This window comes from Bombina bombina, chromosome 1 (genome assembly GCF_027579735.1).
Source record: "Bombina bombina isolate aBomBom1 chromosome 1, aBomBom1.pri, whole genome shotgun sequence".
Taxonomy (NCBI): domain Eukaryota; kingdom Metazoa; phylum Chordata; class Amphibia; order Anura; family Bombinatoridae; genus Bombina; species Bombina bombina.
The window spans coordinates 194364654-194388046 of record NC_069499.1 but is presented as its reverse complement, the minus strand read 5'-3'; the positions used below and the strand labels follow the sequence as shown (position 1 = coordinate 194388046).

The window sequence follows — 23393 nt, the reverse complement described above, 5'->3', positions numbered from 1 at the left end:
TTGTAATCTAGCCCTATATGTACAGCGGCAACTTGATTAGTAGTATTACAATCCATCAAAGAATACATTTCCAAATGTATTTATTTATTTTTTTAATTCAACAACATAACTTTTGCATGACTTTTTTAACTGTTGCATATGTTAATAAACAAAATGCATTTTTTTGTTCAATAAAACTTAAAAGACTCCATTACCTTACACTTGCTGGAACAGTGTCCTAGTAAATTGTTTTCAAATTTTCTGTAATCTCACTCAGTATAATGAAACAAATTTCCTAGCAAATTGTGTTTTATATTTTACCTGTATAGGCATTTAAAATGCATGTGGAGGACAAAAAGTAATTTAATTTTATACTATATATCCCAATAAACACATTAATTCTAATAGAATAAAGATACAGTAATTTGGCTAATAATTACAGTAAAAGTATTAACCATACTATACTTGATTTATTTTTCCCTTTAGGGATATTGCAGCCAGAAATTGCCTTTTAACCAACAGTGGAATGGGTCGTGTTGCCAAAATAGGTGACTTTGGAATGGCTCGAGACATTTACAGGTTAGAACTAATTATATATATTTTTCTTTTTTTTTAGTCATTTTACTATTTAAATGTACTTTACTGTAGGTTCATAGTGTAGATTTTACATTTACCTTTGTTCTCAAGGGAGTATCTAAATTAGATTCTAAGAATTTCTCAGGCAGTGGAAGAACAGCAGGAGAAATTAAAAACATGTAGCTGATGTAACGTATAAATGGAACTGCTTCTCTGAAGGCATCACATGACCTGTGACTTTTTCTACCATGAAGGAACAGTTTTATTGGCCATTGCTACCCTGCCCAACCCTATAAATAGAACTGATGAGGTATTCTTTTTGGAATCCAAAGGTAGGGAGACAGCACACGCCGCAGGTTGGGGCACGGAAAGAAACTAGCCAGGTCTCAATAATCTCATGCAAATACAAAATATTTCCAGCCGCCAAAAACTTTAAAAGGACCTTTATTCCTTATGCAGGGTCCATAGGAAAACAAACAACGTTTCAAACCTGCTATAGGCTCTTAGTCATGTCATCTAAATTACATAAAGGTTTGTCTCTTTTATAGACCATGACATACTACTGCTCAAACTAAAAAACTCATATTGGTGATCATCCGCTAACCTGGTTTCGATCATATGTATCGGATCGATCACAGTATGTCTCAATTTCTGACAGTGACTCCCTCCCTCTCCCAGTCACGTGTGGTGTTCCCCAAGGTTCCATTCTCGGCTCCCTACTATTCACAATATTTATAAATGATCTGCCAAATGTCTGCAAATCCTCAACTGTACACATGTACGCAGACGACACAGTAATCTATGCAAACAAACCCGATCTGCCGCAGCTTGAAGCAGTGCTCCAAGACCAGTTCAAAAAGGTAGAAAAGTGGATCTCAAAAAACAAACTCTTCCTAAACACTGACAAAACTGTCACAATGATCTTTGGAATGGTACCTAAATTACGAAAACTACAAAAGTCCCATCTACGCATTAAAACAAAATCAAATGGCACACTGACCACAGTCCACTCTATCAAATACTTGGGTATGTTGTTAGACCCCAATCTATCTTTTGGCCTCCACATAGAAAAACTTGCATCTAGACTCTATCCAAAACTAGGTGCCCTGTACAGAAACAAATCTTGCCTCAGCCCTACAGTAAAGGAAAAGATTGTACAGCAAATGCTGATGCCAATCATGGATTATGGAGATGTGGTATATGCACCTGCACCACAAACTCACCTTAATAAACTAAATACATTGTATAACTCATTCTGCCGCTTTGTGCTACAATGTAACTAAAGGACCCACCACTGTGTCATGCTAAAAGAACTAAACTGGCTGATGCTGGAATCCAGACGCACCCTCCATCTTTCCTGCCTTGTGTTTAAGAGCCTTTCTGGGAAGCTCCCACCCTACCTGAGCAGAATGCTCTCCCCGGCTGTTCCCACCTCCCATAACATCCGATCCAGTAGCAGTACATTATTTAGTCTGCATCCATACAAAAAGAAAGCAGCTCGATCCTCCTTTTCCTACAGAGCACCTCAATTATGGAACGATCTCCCGCACACTTTAAAACCTTCCCCAAGTCTAATATCCTTTAAGAGATCCCTCTCGGCATATCTCAAAACAGAATGCACCTGTCATGGTTGATTTTATATTTCCTACCTGTTCTATGTTAAATTCTGCATATGTTATGTATTAATATTGTTTTTATATTATTGTACCCTATTGTATCAATGCAATGTTTTGTGGACACAGGACATACTTGAAAACGAGAGAAATCTCAATGTATCCTTCCTGGTAAAATATTTTATAAATAATACCTGCTCACATCTCATTAATTAATCACAAGTTCAACTCTGCTGCCATCATGTGGTCATTATAATATATGCAAATATACATGTACCTGTATGATTCAGCTTGGATATAATGTGGTTTGTAAAATATATACATATATATTTAAAATATTAAAACCTATACATAAAACAATTATTTAAAAGAAGAATCATACACATGATATTATACTAGGTACCTAAATAAATAGAGACCAATCAAAGTCTCTATTTATTCCCATAGGAGCAATTCCCTATCACCACCTCTCCTGGATTAGTCACATGTTCTATAACTTGAAATCTAAGTTGACTAATATTGTGACCCAAGGAGAGGAAGTAAGAAGAAAGAGGTGCATCTTTAATTTTAGTCCTAATGTTGGACACACTGACGTAAATACTGGCACATGGACATTTGATAATATATATTGCAAAAGAGGACCTGCAGGTTAAATATTCTTTAAAGGGACACTGAACCCAAATTTTTTCTTTTGTGATTCAGATAGAGCATAACATTTTAAGCATCTTTCTAATTTACTCCTATTATCAAATGTTCTTTATTCTCTTGGTATCTTTATTTGAAATGCAAGAATGTAAGTTTAGATGCCGGCCCATTTTTGGTGAACAACCTAGGTTGGCCTTGCTGATTGGTGGATAAATTCATCCACCAATCAAAAACTGCTGTCCAGAGTTCTGAACCAAGATAAAAGCTTAGATGCCTTATTTTCTTATTTTCAAATAAAGATAGCAAGAGAACGAAGAAACATTGATAATAGGAGTAAATTAGAAAGTTGCTTAAAATTGCATGCTCTATCTGAATCACGAAAGAAAAAATTTGGGTTCAGTGTCCCTTTAATCTTATATTTAGTTCCATTTAAAGGATACAAAAAATTCTCCCCTTTAATCATGGAGCTGCAGTGACTGCAATTTAACCCCTTAACGACACGAGTCGTACAGGGTACATCGCACACAACCTGGTCTTTAAAGGCCAGCGACGTACCCTGTACGACTTTGGGGATTAAAGCGGCTGGAAGCGATCCTGATCGCTTCCAGCCGCTTTACGGTTATTGCAGTGATGCCTCGATATCGAGGCATCCTGCAATAACATTTTTCCCCCATTCGATGCAGAGAGAGCCACTCTGTGGCCCTCTCTGCACCGGCATCGATGGCCGCAATCGTTGGTGGGTGGGAGCTTACCGTGGGAGGCGGGTGGGCGGCCATCGATGAAAAACTGAAGAGAGAGGGGGGCGGGATCGGGGGCGGGGTAGTCGGGAGCGCGCGCGTGCACAGGGGGTGCCGGGTGGGCGCATGCATGGGGAGGGAGCGGGTGGGAACCGCTACACTGCGGCAAAACCATTTTATATGACTGGCAGTAAGGGGGGATAAAATCCCCAACAAAAGTAAATCTAAGGGATCTGGGAGCGGGTGGGGGATTGGTCTGTGGGGGGGGGGGAAGCTACACTACAGAAAAAAAACAAAAAAAAAACATTTGTATTTGCAAACAGGGTACTGGCAGACAGCTGCCAGTACCCAAGATGGCTCCCAGTAAGGTAGAGGTGGAGGGTTAGAGAGCTGTTTGGGGGGGGGGATCAGGGAGGTTGGGGGCTAAGGGGGGATCCTACACAGCTGCATATGTAAATATGCTATACAATTTTTTTTTTTACATTTTTTAAATATACCTTTTATTTTAGTACTGGCAGACTTTCTGCCAGTACTTAAGATGGCGGGGACAATTGTGGGGTGGGGGAGGGAAGGGAGCTGTTTGGGAGGGATCAGGGGGTCTGATGTGTCAGGTGGGAGGCTGATCTCTACACTAAAGCTAAAATTAACCCTGCAAGCTCCCTACAAACTACCTAATTAACCCCTTCACTGCTAGCCATAATACACGTGTGATGCGCAGCAGCATTTAGCGGCCTTCTAATTACCAGAAAGCAACACCAAAGTCATATATGTCTGCTATTTCTGAACAAAGGGGATTCCAGAGAAGCATTTACAACCATTTATGCCATACTTGCAATAGTTGTTTGTAAATAATTTCAGTGAGAAACCTAAAATTGTGAAAAATTTTAAGTTTTTTTTTATTTGATCACATTTAGCGGTGAAATGGTAGCATGAAATATACCAAGATGGGCCTAGATCAATACTTGGGGTTGTCTACTACACTACACTAAAGCTAAAATTAACCCTAGACGCTCCCTACATGCTCCCTAATTAACCCCTTCACTGCTGGGCATAATACACGTGTGATGCGCAGTGGCATTTAGCGGCCTTCTAATTACCAAAAAGCAACGCCAAAGTCATATATGTCTGCTATTTCTGAACAAAGGGGATCCCAGAGAAGCATTTACAACCATTTATGCCATAATTGCACAAGTTGTTTGTAAATAATTTCAGTGAGAAACCTAAAGTTTGTGAAAATATTTGGGAAAAAGTGAACAATTTTTTTTATTTGATTGCATTTGGTGGTGAAATGGTGGCATGAAATATACCAAAATGGGCCTAGATCAATACTTTGGGATGTCTTCTAAAAAAAAAATATACATGTCAAGGGTTAATCAGGGATTCCTGAAAGATATCAGTGTTCCAATGTAACTAGCGCTAATTTTGAAAAAAAGTGGTTTGGAAATAGCAAAGTGCTACTTGTATTTATGGCCCTATAACTTGCAAAAAAAACAAAGAACATGTAAACATTGGGTATTTCTAAACTCAGGACAAAATTTAGAAACTATTTAGCATGGGTGTTTTTTGGTGATTGTAGATGTGTAACAGATTGTGGGGGTCAAAGTTAGAAAAAGTGTGTTTTTTTCCATTTTTTCCTAATATTTTATCATTTTTTTTAAAGTAAATGATAAGATATGATGAAAATAATGGTATCTTTAGAAAGTCCATTTAATGGCGAGAAAAACGGTATATAATATGTATGGGTACAGTAAATGAGTAAGAGGAAAATTACAGCTAAACACAAACACTGCAGAAATTTAAAAATAGCCCTGGTCCTTCAGGGAAAGAAATTGAAAAATGGCCTTGGTCCTTAAGGGGTTAAACAGGGATAGCACCCAGTCCTGGTCACAAAGGTGTCTTTGAGGCTTCTATTCCTTTTATATGCTGTCATTGGGGTCTCTTGAAAACTACTTACTTGTGGATTACACTCTTTAAGAATATACCAGTATTTTGTTAAGTATATTAATAATTTTGTAACCTAGATCATTGTACCGGGTTACAAAAATCATCCTTTCCCTATTATCCTTTTTTGTCTTATTGTTTATCTGTGTACTTGTTTTTAATACATTTTGTTCATTTATTAATTTATCTGGATAAACCCTTGAGGTGAATTTCATATCCCTGACAATTCTACTTTCTCTCATATATTGGCTTCTGGGGATTGCTCTGAGTGTGCTAATTGGATGACAACTGTCATATTGTAGCACATTATTTTTGTCAGTTGGCTTCACATATAAGTCTGTTTTAAGAAACCCATTGTCTATATATACAAAAGTATCCAGGAACTGAATGCCTGCTTCACTCATGTTTAGAGTGAATTTCAAACCTGCCACTGTTTTATTTAAATCTTGAACAAACTTCAAGAGGCTTTCATTGTCCCCCAACCATATGCCAAAAATGTCATTGATGAATCTCCACCAGGAGGCGCCATGGTGAAGAAATAATCTATGCAAGTATACAAAACACTCTTGAAACTGTGACATAAAAATATTGGCATATGTTGGGGCCACATTGGAACCCATGGCAGTCCCCTGTTTCTGTAGAAAAAAATCTATCTTGGAACAAAAAAATAGTTTTGATATAAAATCAGAGATAAAAGTTCAATTAGAAATTCTATTTCCTTATCAGTGTATTCACTGTCAGTTTTTAGAAACGGTTCCACTGCTATAATGCCACTAGTATGCTTGATAGAAGTGTGCAAACTACTGACGTCTAGTGTGAACAGGATGCACTTGTTGCCAATGTACCCTAGATCTTTTAGTTTGGATAAAAAATCATTAGTGTCTTTTTAGTATGAAGATGATTTCATCACAAATGGTTGTAACACTTTATCTAGGAACACTGAAATTTTTTAAAAACCTGAATCAACACCTGCAACAATGGGGCGATCATGGGGGATGTTTTTCATCTTTGTGTATTTTAGGGAGTATGTATAGTAGATGTCTTATTGGGTGTTCTACTATAAGGGACTCTTTAAAACTCTCTGTAATGATTCCCATTTTTACAGCTTGTTTGGTTATATGTTCTATCTCCCTATTAATTTGTATAGTGGGATCCCTAGTTAGTAATTGATACACTTGTTCATCTCCTAATTGTCTCTCTGTTTATTTTATGTAGTCTGTTTTGTTTAGTAGGACTTCAGCTCCGCCCTTGTCACCTTTGTCAACCTCCTTTGTTATTATTTCCCTGTTGTTTTTTAAGGTTTTTTACTGTAAATTTCTCCTTTTTACTTGCTTGTATTAATTTTCTTTTGTTTTTTTTCTTCCTTCTGAAAAGATTGTCTATCTCCTTTTGTACTAAACTAACATATGTGGCTATACTGTGGGATGGTGAAGGTTTGAATTTACTTTTTTTGCAGATACCAAAAATTTTTGTGTCAGTAAAACTAATATTTTTATTATCAGATGAAGTTAGTGCTCTAGTGGATTCAGGCATACTTGCTATCATTGCAAAATGTACTTTTAACCTTAATTTCCTAAAAAAAAAAAAAACCTCTGGCGATCCTGTTGGACCTTAAATTCATCTTGCATATCTGGTAAACAAAAAGACAAACCCTTATTCAAAATCTCATATTCATCTTGTGTCAAAATATAATCAGAAATATTGTGCACTACTAAATTAATATCAGTATTAACTTGTTTTTTGTGTTCATTCTCAACTGTGCAGTCCATATTGTGTGCATATTGAGTAGTAGTACATGCATCTGTTAATGCAGTGAAAGTTCCCCCTTTGTTCAACACTGTCTTCTCAGTGTACTTGAGCAAACCAGAGTTCATCTTACAATTTTTTAAAGCCTTCATCTCACCACAGTTATTAACATCAAGAAGTACATTTTAATGCCAACCCCTATACAAAGTATTGCTCTCTGTATTTCTGACATCCAACATTTGTGATGTGCCATTTTGTTTAATTTGAAAAGCATTATCAGACATATCCATCGTAGTGGGTATTACATTTAAACATGAACGAGTAGTTTTACAACCCATGCCAGTATGGTATAATGCCTCTGCCGCATCACAAATCTCCACAATATACTCATCACCCAATGTAAGGCTGTTATAACCATCAATGACAGCATATAAACGTAATAGAAGCCTCAAAGAAACCTTGGTCCATGCAGACATAGATAGTGGGAAAATTAGCTCCCAGAGAACTATTGGACAGACCAGGACTGGGTGCTATCCCTGTTTAAATTGCAGTCACTGCAGCTCCATGATTAAAGGAGATAATTTTTTGCATCCTTTAAATAGAATTAAATATAAGATTAAAGAATATTTAACCTGCAGGTCCTCTTTTGCAATATATATTATGTATCAGGATTTACGTGGGTGAGACCTTCAGAGAAGTCAAGGAATGTATAACTGAACACAAGTCCAACATTAGGACTAAAAATAAAGATGCACCTCTTTCCTTTCACTTCCTCTCCTTGGGTCACAGTATAAGTCAACTTAGATTTCAAGTTATAGAACATGTGACTAATCCAGGAGAGGTGGTGATAGGGAATTGCTTCTCAAAAAGAGAGAAATGTTTTGGATTTAAAAATTGGATGCACGTGCCCCTATGGGATTAAATAGAGACTTTGATTGGTCTCTATTTATTTAGGTACCTAGTATAATAACATGTGTATGATTCTTATTTTAAATAATTGTTTTATGTATAGGTTTTAATATGTTTAATGTAGATGTATATATTTTTTAAACCACATTATATCCAAGCTGAATCATACAGGTAAATGTATATTTGCATATATTATAATGACCACATGATGGCAGCCAAGTTCAGCTTGTGATTAATTAATGAGATGTGAACAGGTATAAAATAGACAAACCTGTATGTAATTTAGATGACATGACTAAGAGCCTATAGCAGGTTCAAAACGTTGTTTGTTTGTTTTCCTATGGACCCTGCATAAGGAATAAAGGTCCTTTTAAAGTTTTTGGCAGCTGGAAATATTTTGTATTTGCATGAGGTAGTCTTTTTAACAGAAAGTATGAAATATCCTATCATTCATAATGAAGAAACAGATTGATTAGTAAGAAATCATTAATTTGTTGCCAAAAAAAAATCTGCTAAAGGAAAAAAAAATTCTATCATGCATAAGAAACAGAATCAAACACGTTTTGCATGAAAAATGTAAAGATTTTCTTATTGAAACTAGCAGGTCATTTATGTTTACACAAGAAGTAAAAAAAAGTTCTAGGAACATCTGTTTTTTTAGTTTTGTTTTTAAATGAAATAAATGAAAATATAGAAATAAAATATACTGGACAAACATTAAAATGATTCCAGATTTACCATATTTCTCATATATCATTACTACAAAAACAATAACATTTAAAGTTGTTCAACATGAATAGTAAACCAATGATTTCCTAATAATTCCACCTCTTTTGAAATGTAATCCATAATCAAAGTGTTGCATGTTAGAAAAGTATAAAATATTATAACTGACCAGAGAATAATGCATTTACAGAGCAAGCTACTACCGTAAGGGAGGAAGAGCAATGCTACCTGTCAAGTGGATGCCACCAGAGGCTTTTCTGGAGGGAATATTCACCTCTAAAACAGACACATGGTAATGAACATCTCCATTGTGACATAAGTTGAAAAGTGATTGGGCCTGATTCTCTAAATCTCTCTGGTCTTAGAACATATATCTAAGAATTTTAGTCAATACTGCAAGGTCCTTTAAAAAAAAATTAGAATAGCAAATAGAAGTTTGAAAGTGGTTTATCTCAATATGCAGGGTTCTGGGTGGGAAGGAGAGCGACAGTATATTACAATATATGTACCTTTTTCATTTTGAGTTTCATATCATAGTGCTGAATTTGTTCTCTCTTTTTTAGGTCATTTGGGGTGCTACTTTGGGAAATTTTTTCACTGGGTTATATGCCCTATCCTTGTAAAACCAATCAAGAGGTTCTTGAATTTGTTACTAGTGGGGGTCGAATGGATCCACCAAAAAAATGTCCAGGGCCTGTGTAAGTAATTGTTATAAAGCACAGACACACACACATACAGAAACACTCAGAGATACACGCACAGTCACACATACACTCAGAAACACACACACAGAAACACTCAGACACACACGCACAGTCACACACATACACACAGAAACACACACACACACAGAAACACTCAGACACACACGCACAGTCACACACATACACTCAGAAACACACACACAGATATATCTGCCAGGATTAAATTAATATAATATGTAAAAAACATGTTCTGATAAAAATGCTGACATAAATAAATAAACAAAAATGTTTTACTCACCTGGAAAATGTCTCCTTAATTAGTTATCGAATAATGACTCAGTGTTGGCAGCACACACCAGAGCACCGTCCCAACTTCTCTACAATTCTCGAACGGATTATTTACTGTACACAGGTATGGTGACTTTTCAGTTATAATATACAATGCAATGGATTTAATTTGCTCTCAGGCAGGCATTTCTAGCGTAGAGATAAAGTTTTGTTTCCCCTAAGCGCTTCGGGCACGCTGTCTATTCACAGCCAGCCCGATCGCGCCATTAAACTCAATGTAACTCAGCTCCCACTCTGGTCTCGTAGCAGGAGTGAGTTACATTGAGTTTAATGGCGCGATCGGGCTGGCTGTGAATAGACAGCGTGCCCGATAGCTTAGGGGAAACAAACAGACCCGCTCAATAGAGCCAGGAGCGGCGTACTGTGAAAGTAAATTTCGTAGCATTTTTTTCACTGAAATCTTTTAAGGTACAAAGTTTGCGCTAAGCTGATGTTATATAATTCTGCACTATGTGCAGAATTATACAACATTATTTTGTGGGTTTACTTGCTCTTTAAACCAGAACTCTGAGATTGCGATATCCCGACACGTTAAATTCAATGGCACTCAAGCAATCGCGTTTACATTCAACTTGCGTATGCTACTTCCGACGCGTGCAAAGACCTGCAATAAACCCAATATTGCTTGCGCGCAACAGTTAGCGCGCCCATTGTTATCTAACCCAATGACAGGTGCATTATTGCTCTGATTCCCCAATGAGCAGTTTAGAAGACATGGTTATAAATTTGCCCTGCTGCTTCTAGCTGTAAGGCTTTTTTCCCATTAGAGATGGGTGCAGCTTTTGGTGGATGCTGTAGCGTCTGACTGTTTTTTACCTTCCCAAATGTGAAAAAAATTCTTTGCTGTAAAATTGTTTTCTCCCTAATATGTTTCCAATTACTTGTTACATGAGCTGCAGAGTATTTAATATATGGGTAAATGCTTCTTTTGGTTTATTTTTGTATATGAAATAAATTTTTTCGCTCATTAAACAAGTTTAAATGAGCCTGAGATTGCAGGAAGAGCGGGAAATTTTGGGATATGCTATTCTATAGCAACACAACAGAATTTTCTTGAGATTAGAAAATGTTTACTGTCCTTATCTTTTTATTTACCGAAACACCAGAGAGGGCAATTGAAAATTAACATTTAGTGCCCCCACTGAGAGGATGATTACAGCTGCTGCTTATTGTTAACACAGTTTTATCTATAATGAATACAGCAGTAGTTATATTTTCTATGGCGGTTTCCCAAAGCAACAGCAGATATTTCAAATGACAAAATAAAGGTAAAAGAGCTATTTGTATATAATGTAATGCACTTTAGTTTATTGGGAACACATTCAATGGATGACAATTTTACAGTATAAGTATAATGTCTATTTAAGTGTGATTATATGGCTTAGCCTACTTTAATTCCAAACATAATGGGCCAGATTACAAATGGAGTGATAACAGTAATGGAAAGTAAATGTGATCGCTTGAGCACAATTATAGTTATATATTGTGACAGGGTGAGAGAAGGTGTGTACATTAGCAAGCGGTTTCCCTGCTACTAAAGAGTTAAACCTGTTGGGTCAGTTTTACAGATGCTCCCTATTAAACGGACATTGTACACTAGATTTTTCTTTGCATAAATGTTTTATAGATGACCGTTTTATTTAGCCCCTCTGGGTGTGTTTTTGTAAACATTTATAGTTTTTTTTTTTTTTTTAATATGTTATTTTTTATTTGAAATATTGACAATCATACAGTAACATATCAGCGATTATACAAATATTTGACAACTTCTACAATGGTAAGGGGTAGAATGACATTAACATCACGCTATACATTATGTGTGGATGGTTTCAATCAACCAGCATAGTTTGTTTAAGAGTTTCATATCTTACATACCCACTGTTTAGTTCTCACTCCCTGCATGGTTATAAGTCCAGCATAGTCCTGTAATTGCATAGTAGAGGAGTGACTTGATTGTCTGCAAACACTTAGTAATTGTTTTTACATGCTGAAGTTTACATATTGTCGAAGAATACAACATATAAAACAAATCGAAACTCATAACATTTCAACAAAGAAAAACAAAACCCCAGGGTGTGCCCATTGCCTTGAATTTTCACTAAATCGACCTTGTCATGTATCTAAATCGTGTGATATATATTATGTCATACCTCTATAGACATCTTATAAATCTCTATACTAGACCAATAATCTCAAATATAAACCTCGCTTTCACCTTTTACTTGTATACTTATATTGTTCCCATAAGAACACTATGTCATAATAAAGATCCAAACGCCCCTGCGCTAAGTAAAAATACCTTATGACTTGATCAACCTGTTGTCTCCATTTACCCACGCTGGGGATCTCTATTGACTTCCAGAGCGTGGGAATCAATTTCTTAGCTGCATTAAACATAATCTGAGCTACACAGCGCCTTACTTTGCAAGATATACTGGATATATCATTGAACAAAGGAAGTGTTGGGGAGAAGTTCAGGGTTTGCCCTATGGTAAGTTCAATCGCCTCGAATACCTCCCTCCAGAAGGGAGTAAGTTGTGGGCAGTCCCACCATATATGAGACAGTGTCCCTATCTGACCACATCCTCTCCAACATCTATTGCTTGCATTTTGAAACATAAACTTTAACTTATGTGGTGTAAGATACCACCTTGTTAGTACCTTCATATTCGTCTCCAAGTAAAGAGCCGAGCGCGCTGTAATAGCTGTATACCTAGCCCATTTTTTCCATTGTTGTGGGTTAATTTGCACCTTCAGCTCCTCTTCCCATTTCCGTACATAAGCCGGTTTGTCCAGTAGGTTTAATAACAAAAGTTGTTGGTATATGGAGGACATAACGCCCCTTGTTGCTGTTTTGCCTCTTAAACATAGCTCTTCAAAAGCTGTAAGTTTACGTAAGAAATTATTTTTATATCTACAGGGAGTGCAGAATTGTTAGGCAAGTTGTATTTTTGAGGATTAATTTTATTATTGAACAACAACCATGTTCTCAATGAACCCAAAAAACTCATTAATATCAAAGCTGAATATTTTTGGAAGTAGTTTTTAGTTTGTTTTTAGTTTTAGCTATTTTAGGGGGATATCTGTGTGTGCAGGTGACTATTACTGTGCATAATTATTAGGCAACTTAACAAAAAACAAATATATACCCATTTCAATTATTTATTTTTACCAGTGAAACCAATATAACATCTCAACATTCACAAATATACATTTCTGACATTCAAAAACAAACAAAAACAAATCAGTGACCAATATAGCCACCTTTCTTTGCAAGGACACTCAAAAGCCTGCCATCCATGGATTCTGTCAGTGTTTTGATCTGTTCACCATCAACATTGCGTGCAGCAGCAACCACAGCCTCCCAGACACTGTTCAGAGAGGTGTACTGTTTTCCCTCCTTGTAAATCTCACATTTGATGATGGACCACAGGTTCTCAATGGGGTTCAGATCAGGTGAACAAGGAGGCCATGTCATTAGATTTTCTTCTTTTATACCCTTTCTTGCCAGCCACGCTGTGGAGTACTTGGACGCGTGTGATGGAGCATTGTCCTGCATGAAAATCATGTTTTTCTTGAAGGATGCAGACTTCTTCCTGTACCACTGCTTGAAGAAGGTGTCTTCCAGAAACTGGCAGTAGGACTGGGAGTTGAGCTTGACTCCATCCTCAACCCGAAAAGGCCCCACAAGCTCATCTTTTATGATACCAGCCCAAACCAGTACTCCACCTCCACCTTGCTGGCGTCTTAGTCGGACTGGAGCTCTCTGCCCTTTACCAATCCAGCCACGGGCCCATCCATCTGGCCCATCAAGACTCACTCTCATTTCATCAGTCCATAAAACCTTAGAAAAATCAGTCTTGAGATATTTCTTGGCCCAGTCTTGACGTTTCAGCTTGTGTGTGTTGTTCAGTGGTGGTCATCTTTCAGCCTTTCTTACCTTGGCCATGTCTCTGAGTATTGCACACCTTGTGCTTTTGGGCACTCCAGTGATGTTGCAGCTCTGAAATATGGCCAAACTGGTGGCAAGTGGCATCTTGGCAGCTGCACGCTTGACTTTTCTAAGTTCATGGGCAGTTATTTTGCGCCTTGGTTTTTCCACACGCTTCTTGCGACCCTGTTGACTATTTTGAATGAAACGCTTGATTGTTCGATGATCACGCTTCAGAAGCTTTGCAATTTTAAGAGTGCTGCAAGATATCTCACTATTTTTGACTTTTCTGAGCCTGTCAAGTCCTTCTTTTGACCCATTTTGCCAAAGGAAAGGAAGTTGCCTAATAATTATGCACACCTGATATAGGGTGTTGATGTCATTAGACCACAGCCCTTCTCATTACAGAGATGCACATCACCTAATATGCTTAATTGGTAGTAGGCTTTCGAGCCTATACAGCTTGGAGTAAGACAACATGCATAAAGAGGATGATGTGGTCAAAATACTCATTTGCCTAATAATTCTGCACTCCCTGTATGGGTGGAAATATAGTGCCTGACTTGATGCAGGACAAACCAATTGGAAAATACTTCAAATCCCTATTCTAAATTTTTTTGTCTATCATTAATCTTCCCTTCTTCCACCAAAGTACAAATGGGGATCAACTCATTGAGCTCACTTATTCTCCCAGAGGAGAGTCCAGCTTGAAGACATTTTGCTCCAATCTCTTTGTTATCTATTAGTGTAGTCAAAGGCGAGTAGGATGTAGACAATCCAGGAAACTTGTCCCTAAGGGACTTCAAAGTGTTCCATGTTTCACTGAATATAGTATAGGGTTTACCTTCTCTGATTTTAGCCGGCTCTATGGGCGTCCAACATAGCCCCCCCATATGTGCTACTTTTAATAGTTGTGATTCCAAGGTTGTTATTTTCTTAAAAACATGTTTGCCCTGACCACACCAGTCTACCACTCTGCTCAAGGATATGGCTGATTTATACCAATTTAGATTGGGGACTCCCTGGCCACCACCCTCCCTAGGGGCATATATAGTATATTGTGACAGTCTGGGCTTTTTCCCTTGCCAGACGTAAGAATTTAACACCTTTTGTAATTTTTGAATATATTTGGATACCCCAGAAATCGGAAGGGCCTGCATTATATAGAGTGCCTTCGGTAAGAGAGTCATTTTTGCAGCAGAAATTCGCCCTAGCCAAGATATGTTCTTTTTAGGCATCCATCTAGCAGTTAAAAGTTGGAACTCATCTAGTAATTTCCCATAATTTAGGCTACGTAATTTATCATCATCAGAAGACAAGTTCACTCCCAGATATTTCAGGGCCTTAGTGTTAATTTTAAATGGGCATTGTTCTCTTATCTCAGCTAGTACCTCCGTGGAGATATTTATCGGGTAAAGTTCTGATTTAGAGGGGTTAACTAAAAAATTTGACACTGCTCCGTATGCTCGGAGTTATTTCTGGACATTACATAGAGATTCCACAGGGGAGGACAAAGTCATCAAAACGTCATCGGCAAACATAGCCAATTTATATGAGTGTTCTCGGACATGTATTCCTTTTATATTGGGGTTGCATCGTAACCTAGCTGCTAGGGGTTCTAGGGACAACACAAAGAGCAGGGGCGACAATGGACACCCTTGCCTTGAACCATTGCGGATCTCAAATGCTTCGGACAAATCTCCATTTACTCTAATTTGGGCTGAGGGGTTAGAATATAACGCAAAAATTTGAGAAATAAATTTGGGGGGAAAGCCGAATTTGGTTAAAGTGGAATGTAAAAAAGTCCAGTCTAACCTGTTGAATGCTTTCTCAGCATCTGTCGACAGGAAGACCGACGGGATCCCTACAGATTTAATATAGTCTATGAGTGTAATAACTTTGCTTATATTATCTCTGGCTTCTCTAGTTTGTACGAACCCCACCTGGTCTCCATCTAGAAGGCTCGGTAATAACTTATTTAATCTTCCAGCCAGAATCTTTGCATACATTTTTATATCTACATTTAGTAGGGATATTGGCCGAAAATTTGCTGGCACCGAAGCTGGCTTTCCAGGTTTCGGAAGTATCGGTATATGCGCCTGGAGCATAGTGTCGGGAAATAACTTGCCACTAGCTATATGAGAAAATAAAGCCGCCAGGTGAGGGCTCAATAAGGTCTTAAATGTTTTGTAGTAGAGGGCCGTAAAGCCATCAGGGCCAGGTGCCTTATTTGGTTTAATATCCGCTATAGCTGCCATAACTTCCTTAACACTTATAGGTGCTTCTAACGTAGTCACTTCCTCTTCCGAAATATGTGGGAGATTTATGTTTTGCAAATAATTATCGCAAGCAATTTTTATGCGAATTAGATAGCCTGTCGGGGTAAATATTGTAGAGTTTATGGTAAAAGTCATGAAAAATCTTAGCTATGCCCACCGTGTCTTCCACCCTTCTACCTGAGCGTGAATCTAGTGAGTGTATATAAGAATTTAACTGTTGTTTCTTCAATGCTTTCGCCAAAAGCTTCCCTGACTTATTGCCCTCCCCATAAAACCTCTGTTTTAAAGACAGTTGCTGTCTTTGGGTTTCAATAAGTAATAGTTAATTTAGTTTATTCCTTTTTTCGACAAGCATCTGTTGGTGTTGTTTATTTTCAGGGTTTAATTTAACCAAAAAATCTAGTTCTGAGATTTCCCTGGTCAAGTTCAAATAAGCTTTCCTGCTTTCCCTTTGTCTAATTGCTCTAGCTTTGATAAATTCTCCTCTTATATATGCTTTATGCGCTTCCCACAGCATATCTGGGGCAGTATCTTTTGTATTATTTATTGTGAAATATGTGTCCAGGTATTTAGTATAATTCTCTAAATTTTTAGAATCCAATAATAGAGCGTCTTCCAATTTTCAGCAAAACGCTCTAGTAGGCATGGATGGCCATCTCAGTCGACATTCCACCATAGAATGGTCAGACCAAGTAGTATGTTTTATATGGCACTGTGTAATGTAGTATAGGGCACTATGGTCTACTAATATATAATCTAACCTTGAGTGAATGTTGTGCGGGTGCGAAAAAAAGGTAAAGTCCCTTTTATCTGGATGTAAGTATCTCCAGGTATCATGCAGAGCTAAAGACTTAAAATTCCTCCACAATGATTGAAGGACTTTCAACAGTACACTGGTTTTAGCGCTTGAACAATCCACTTTTGGATCTAGTGGGGTATTTAAATCCCCCCCTACTATGAGAGGACCTTTCAGGATTTCTAAGATTTTTGCACTTATTTTATTGATAGACTCCTTGACGTCTATTAGGAGCATACAAATTAACTATAGTGACTGGTTTTCCATATAACAATCCCACAACTCCTAGATACCTACCCTCTTTGTCCTTGTTTATCTGCAATACTTTAAAGGGAATGGACTTATGTATAAGAATACTCACTCCATTATTTTTTTTTTTATTGTTAGTGCTGTGAAAATGTTGTGTATATTGTGAGGATAAATATTTCGGGACTCTGTCCGCTTTGAAGTGGGATTCCTGCAATAGGATTATCTGCCCTCCTCTCTTATGAATATCTCTTAATGCCATAGACCTTTTATTCGGGCAATTAAACCCCTGAACATCTTGGGTGACTATGCGCAGTTGTGGGTCACTTTTGTTATCTGACATTAACTTGTGTATAATAATGACCCTCTCTGTATAAGAGATATAACATGACAGAAAGGCTTTTGTGGGCACACCCTAGGCAAAATAAAAGCAAAAAACATAGAACAATAACATTACAATAACATAGAAGCCTAAAGCTTCGAATCTTGGGGAGTGAACATACTTTAGGAGCTATATATGATAATAAATTTAAACTAAGTGATATCCCAATGTGTTACTTACGACTGGCAGAAACAAAGTCATAACATCTTACCCACCACGGATGTTGAGAGTGGTATCTCACCCTCTCAATAATCTCAACCTGAATCGTGCCAAGGAGTCTCCTCCTCCAGCCTAGTCCAGGCAGAGAGGCAGCTCTTTCTAATGCAATCATTAGGTCACAGCAACAGAACTGCCTGAAAAGAAACGAAAAGAAAAGAAGAGAAAGAGAGAAGACAAATATATAGAAGTCCAGTTCATGTAACTTCCTTTGTAACTGTCTCTCTCACGTATGGTTTAGGAGGTTTATCGTTCTTTTTTGAGGAAACTTTTTGCCATTCTGGCCTTTGAGGTAGAGGCGGATCTTTTTGCAGGGGTTTACTCATTCGTGGCCTGTTGGTATCCGTCGATGCGGGAAGTTCCAAGTGAAGTTCCCTACATACCGATGGGATGTCATCTGGGTTGTTGCACGTAAGACGCCTGCCTTTCCACTGTATCTGTAAATTAAAAGGATGGCCCCAACTGTAAGGAATGTTCAATTGGCGCAACAGATTTGTGAGAGGCCACATGTCTCTTCTTTTTTGGAGTGTTTTTGTGGACAGATCCTCAAACAGTTGCAGCTCTGATCCTTTAAACTTGATCGGGTGTTTCAATCTAGCCTTTTTCATCAGTGCTTCCTTGATTGAATAGCTTGTAACTTTCACAATGACATCTCGTGGGGGTTGATTCTCTGAGGGTTTTGCTCTCAATGCCCTATGTACTCTATCTAGAGCATAAGTGGAGTGATCTCCCTCGTCAGACAAGAAGGCAAATAAACTTTGCACATACGGCTCCAAGTCCTGGGGAGACACCTCTTCTGGTATCCCTCTCATCCCGATGTTATGTCTGCGACTCCTATTCTCCAAATCATCTATTTTGTTTTCTAATTGGAGAATTGTAGCATCTTGTTGGGAGAATTTGTTTGAGAAAATGGAAACCACTGTGTGTTGGGCTGCTTTAAACTCTTCCAGCTTTACCACCCTTTCCCCCACTTCAGTGAGGTCTTTCTTAATATCAGCAATCTCTTCGCGGACACAATCTCTAACCTGTTGTATTAGAGAGGAAAAGTCTTTTTTTGACGGCAGCAAATCTAGAAGTGCCTTGGGCACTGTTACAGCTTGATGTAGATTTTCAGGTTCTGAATCTGATGATGTGGATTCTTGCCCAGTTCTAGGCTCTAAATCTAGCTGAGCGGGCCCCTGTGACTGTTCAAGGCATTTAAAAAACTTGTTCACTGATGGTGTCACATTTTTTCTTTTTTTTACAGGATTTTCTCCCTTATTGCCTTTTTTGGGTGACATGACAATAAATCTCTTCAGTGTGTAGTAAGATAGTCTTTTCAAAACACCCAGAACCAAGTACCCACTTGTTTCAGCCTCCTGCACACACCTCACAGGGGTTAATACTGTTGCCTTTTATATTATTTAGTGTAATCCGCCTTTTCCTTCTAGTATATTCTGCTAACTCCAAACACAAGACATTGACTATAGATAGTTAATTTTTCTGACTGCAGTCTACAATTATTCTTAGGAATCCAGCCTCCTCGAGTGTTAGGCTCTGCTATGGCAAATTTTGCTGTTAATATGTAGGTTATAGGACCAGGACACTGAGCGCTGAGTGCATTGCTTTATAATGGTTACATTTTCCAGTGTAACACTCACAGTTCAAAAGATTCTCTTTCATAGGATCCTCTGTTTTCACTCAAAGACAGCATTATAGTTATATCCTCCTTCTGCCTTATAAGCCGAGAATGGACTTTGTAAATGTAAAGCGCTTTCGCCCTGCTCCGTTAAAATGTTGCGCCTGAGGGCCTAGGCCACGCGGCTACTCGTATGTCTTATTATATGTAAAAGTCAAAATTGTGACCTGGCCTGTCGTTTCAGAACAATTTAGTCAAATACAATACAGGTTTATTGCACTCGTCCATACCCCTTCATAGGTTTACTCACTGTAATGTGATGTATGCGATGCGTCCTCCATTTCTGCAACGATTTTGAGCAAATTCTTTAGAAGTAGTGCTGTCGTCTATGTGCGAGATCATCTGGCTCTTTATCCAAACGCAGCCAGCTCTCTGCCGTGTCTCCATAGGTATACGTGCTGCAAAGTTTGCCAGTCGCCATGCACCTCTGCGGCCTAATGTAGTACCAGACCGTTAGTAGCGGTTGCACAGCGGTTCCTCTCTGGGTGATATAGTGCTCAGTCAGTGTTGGGCACACAGCTTAATAACTCCAGTCATCTTTGCTGCAAGGTGCCGCATTCACAGGAGATCTATTTCAGGCCAAGTTACTGAGCCCAAACATCGGGAATCTTTTGAATAGCTCACTTTTTCTTACGGAGCTCACACTTGTGCAGCCATCTCGTTCGAGTGCTGGCTCCGCCCCCCACATTTATAGTTTTGCTTATTTTTAAATAACTAAACATGTGCACAGCGGAAAAATTTGTTTTAGTTAGTTTCGGACCGATTCGGATGTTTTCGAATTTCGTTTCGGATCGATTCAAATTTGGATACATTCGAATGTATTCGTTTCCGATTCGGATTCAAATAAATTCGGATGTATTTAGATGTATTCGTTTCCGATTTGATTCATAAATTTGGAAGTTCAGTATGTGTTATGTTGATTCAGATGGTTTCAAGTTACACATAGAATTATTTCACTGTTCTATCTCACTAAATCTCACTAAATTTAATTTTTATACTGAATTGTGATTAGTCCATGGTCATTCGAATGTAACGAATAAATCCGAACTAATTCATATTTATTCGTAACAAATGCATTCGGATTAGTTTAGTTTCGTTGCTAGGGTAATTTGGAAATTCTAATTGATTCGAATCTCCAAATTTGGCTAATTTGTCCGAATTTCAATTCGGAACGAAATGAAACGCACATGTCTATAAATAACATTGTGCTGATTTGCAGACTCCTAACCAAACCCCAAAGTTTTAGATGTATACTGATGTCTACAGACTTCAGATTGCTTCTGTTTGTATAATGGGTCTTTTCATATGCAGGGGAAGGTGGGAGGGTACTGCTCTCAGTCCCTTATAGTGGGTTTCCCAACCTAACCTCATCAACAATGCTAAATTGGGAGCTTCTAAGTACATTTTTAATAGGTTTTATATTGGGTTTGTATATCAGTATCTGTGCATAGAATTCTTTATAGTGTTGTCTATTACATGCAGTTAAATGAATATTGGTGTATACTGTCCCTTTAAGTTAGCTTGGGCCTTTATAAGCAGCTCTCTAGGAATGGTATGTGTCTCAGGGAGCAATCTGTTTTCCACAGTGAAACTAAACTGGGTTCAGGTTAGCTGGCCAGTTTATCATTAGTTAGAGAAACTCTATGTATTGTTAGGCTCCTGACAGGAGTAGGCTTTTTATTTGTATGCTTTCTTTTGCTGGCTGCTATGAAATTGCTGTACTTAAAGAGACAGTGCATCTGTTACGTTAAAAGTCTATTTTCACTGAATAAAACTGTTTGAAAATACAGTTACCACGGCCATTGAGACTGTTCTTACCGTGACCTTACCACAATATATATATGTATTTACAGACATATATACACATATAAATACATATTTATATATATATATATATATATATATATATATATATATATACACTAGTCCTAAAGCCCTTTCACACAGGCCATTTTTTGCAGTACAGCGGTCCCTCTCTTTTGCTCTCTCTCTCTCTCCCCCTCTCTTTTGCGCTCTCTCCCCCTCTCTTTTGAGCTTGCGCTCTCCCCCTCTCTTTTGCGCTCTCTCTCTCCCCCCTCTCTTTTGCACTCTCTCTCCCCCTCTCTTTTGCGCTCTCTCCCCCTCTATTTTACGATCTCTCCTCTTTTGCGCTCTCTCTCCCCCCTCTTTTGCGCTCTCTCTCTCTCCCCCTCTCTTTTGTGCTCTCTCTCTCCTCTCTTTTGCGCTCTCCCCCTCTCTTTTGCGCTCTCTCCCCCTCTCTTTTGCTCTCTCTCCCCCTCTCTTTTGCGCTCTCCCCCCCTCTCTTTTGCGCTCTCTTTCTCCCCCCTCTCTTTTGCGCTCTCTCTCTCCCCCCTCTCTTTTGCGCTCTCTCTCCCCCCTCTCTTTTGCTGTCTCTCTCCCTCTTTTTATCCCCCCTCTTCTCCTCTCTCTCCCCCTCTCTTTTGAGCTCTCTCTCTCCCCCTCTCTTTTGCGCTCTCCCCCTCCCTTTTGCGCTCTCTCTCTCCCCCCTCCCTTTTGCGCTCTCTCTCTCCCCCCTCTCATTTGCGCTCTCTCCCCCTCTCTTTTGCTCTCTCTCTCTCCCCCTCTCTTTTGCACTCTCTCTCTCCCCCTCTCTTTTGTGCTCTCTTTCTCCCCCTCTATTTTACGCTCTCTCCCCCCCCTCTCTCTCCCATCTCTTTTGCGCTCTCTCTCCCCCCTCTCTTTTGCACTCTCCCCTCTCTCTTTTGCGCTCTCTCCCCCCTCTCTTTTGCGCTCTCTCTGCCCCTCTCTTTTGCGCTCTCCCCCCTCTCTTTTGTGCACTCTCCCCCCTCTCTTTTGCTGTCTCTCTCCCTCTCTTTATCCCCCCCTCTTCTGCTCTCTCTCCCCCTCTCTTTTGCGCTCTCTCTCCCACCTCTCTTTTGCGCCCCTTTCTTTTGTGCTCTCTCTCTCCCCCTCTCTTTTGCGCTCTCTTTCTCCCCCCTTTCTTTTGCGCTCGCTCTTTCCCCCTTTCTTTTGTGCTCTCTCTCCCCCCTTTCTTTTGAGCTCTCTCTCCCCCTTTCTTTTGCGCTCTCTCTCCCCCCTCTCTTTTGCGCTCTCTCCCCCCTCTCTTTTGCGCTCTCTCCCCTCTTTTTTGCGCTCTCTCTCTCCCCCTCTCTTTTACGCTCTCTCTCCCCCCTCTCTTTTGTGCTCTCCCCCCTCTCTTTTGTGCACTCTCCCCCCCTCTCTTTTGCTGTCTCTCTCCCTCTTTTTATCCCTTCTCTTTTCTGCTCTCTCTCTCCCTCTCTTTTGAGCTCTCTCTCTCCACCCTCTCTTTTGCGCTCTCCCCCCTCTCTTTTGTGCTCTCTCTCTCCCCCTCCCTTTTGTGCTCTCTCTCTCTCTCTCACTCTCCCCCCTCTCTTTTGCTGTCTCTCTCCCTCTTTTTATCCCTTCTCTTCTGCTCTCTCTCTCCCTCTCTTTTGAGCTCTCTCTCTCCACCCTCTCTTTTGCGCTCTCCCCCCTCTCTTTTGCGCTCTCTCTCCCCCCTCTCTTTTGCGCTCTCTCCCCCCTCTCTTTTGCGCTCTCTCCCCTCTTTTTTGCGCTCTCTCTCTCCCCCCTCTCTTTTACGCTCTCTCTCCCCCCTCTCTTTTGCGCTCTCCCCCCTCTCTTTTGTGCACTCTCCCCCCTCTCTTTTGCTGTCTCTCTCCCTCTTTTTATCCCTTCTCTTCTGCTCTCTCTCTCCCTCTCTTTTGAGCTCTCTCTCTCCACCCTCTCTTTTGTGCTCTCTCTCTCCCCCTCCCTTTTGCGCTCTCTCCCTCTCTCTCTTTTGCGCTCTCTCTCTCCCCTCTCTTTTGAGCTCTCTCTCTCCCCCCTCTCTTTTGTGCTCTCTCCCCCTCTCTTTTGCGCTCTCTCTCTCCTCCCTCTCTTTTGCACTCTCTCTCTCCCCCTCTCTTTTGCGCTCTCTCTCTCTCCCTCTCTATTTTACG

General features: G+C 39.4%; 1 protein-coding gene across 1 annotated transcript in view; it reads left to right on the top strand.

The window, feature by feature from the left end:
* Window positions 1-23393, top strand: part of LTK (leukocyte receptor tyrosine kinase) — a 400559-nt gene that overhangs the window by 375552 nt on the left and 1614 nt on the right. Inside the window, exons 25-28 of the mRNA XM_053697813.1 lie at window positions 466-558; window positions 9063-9164; window positions 9436-9570; window positions 9898-9988. Coding sequence (XP_053553788.1) covers window positions 466-558; window positions 9063-9164; window positions 9436-9570; window positions 9898-9988 — 421 coding nt within the window. The remainder of the gene's footprint in view (window positions 1-465; window positions 559-9062; window positions 9165-9435; window positions 9571-9897; window positions 9989-23393) is intronic.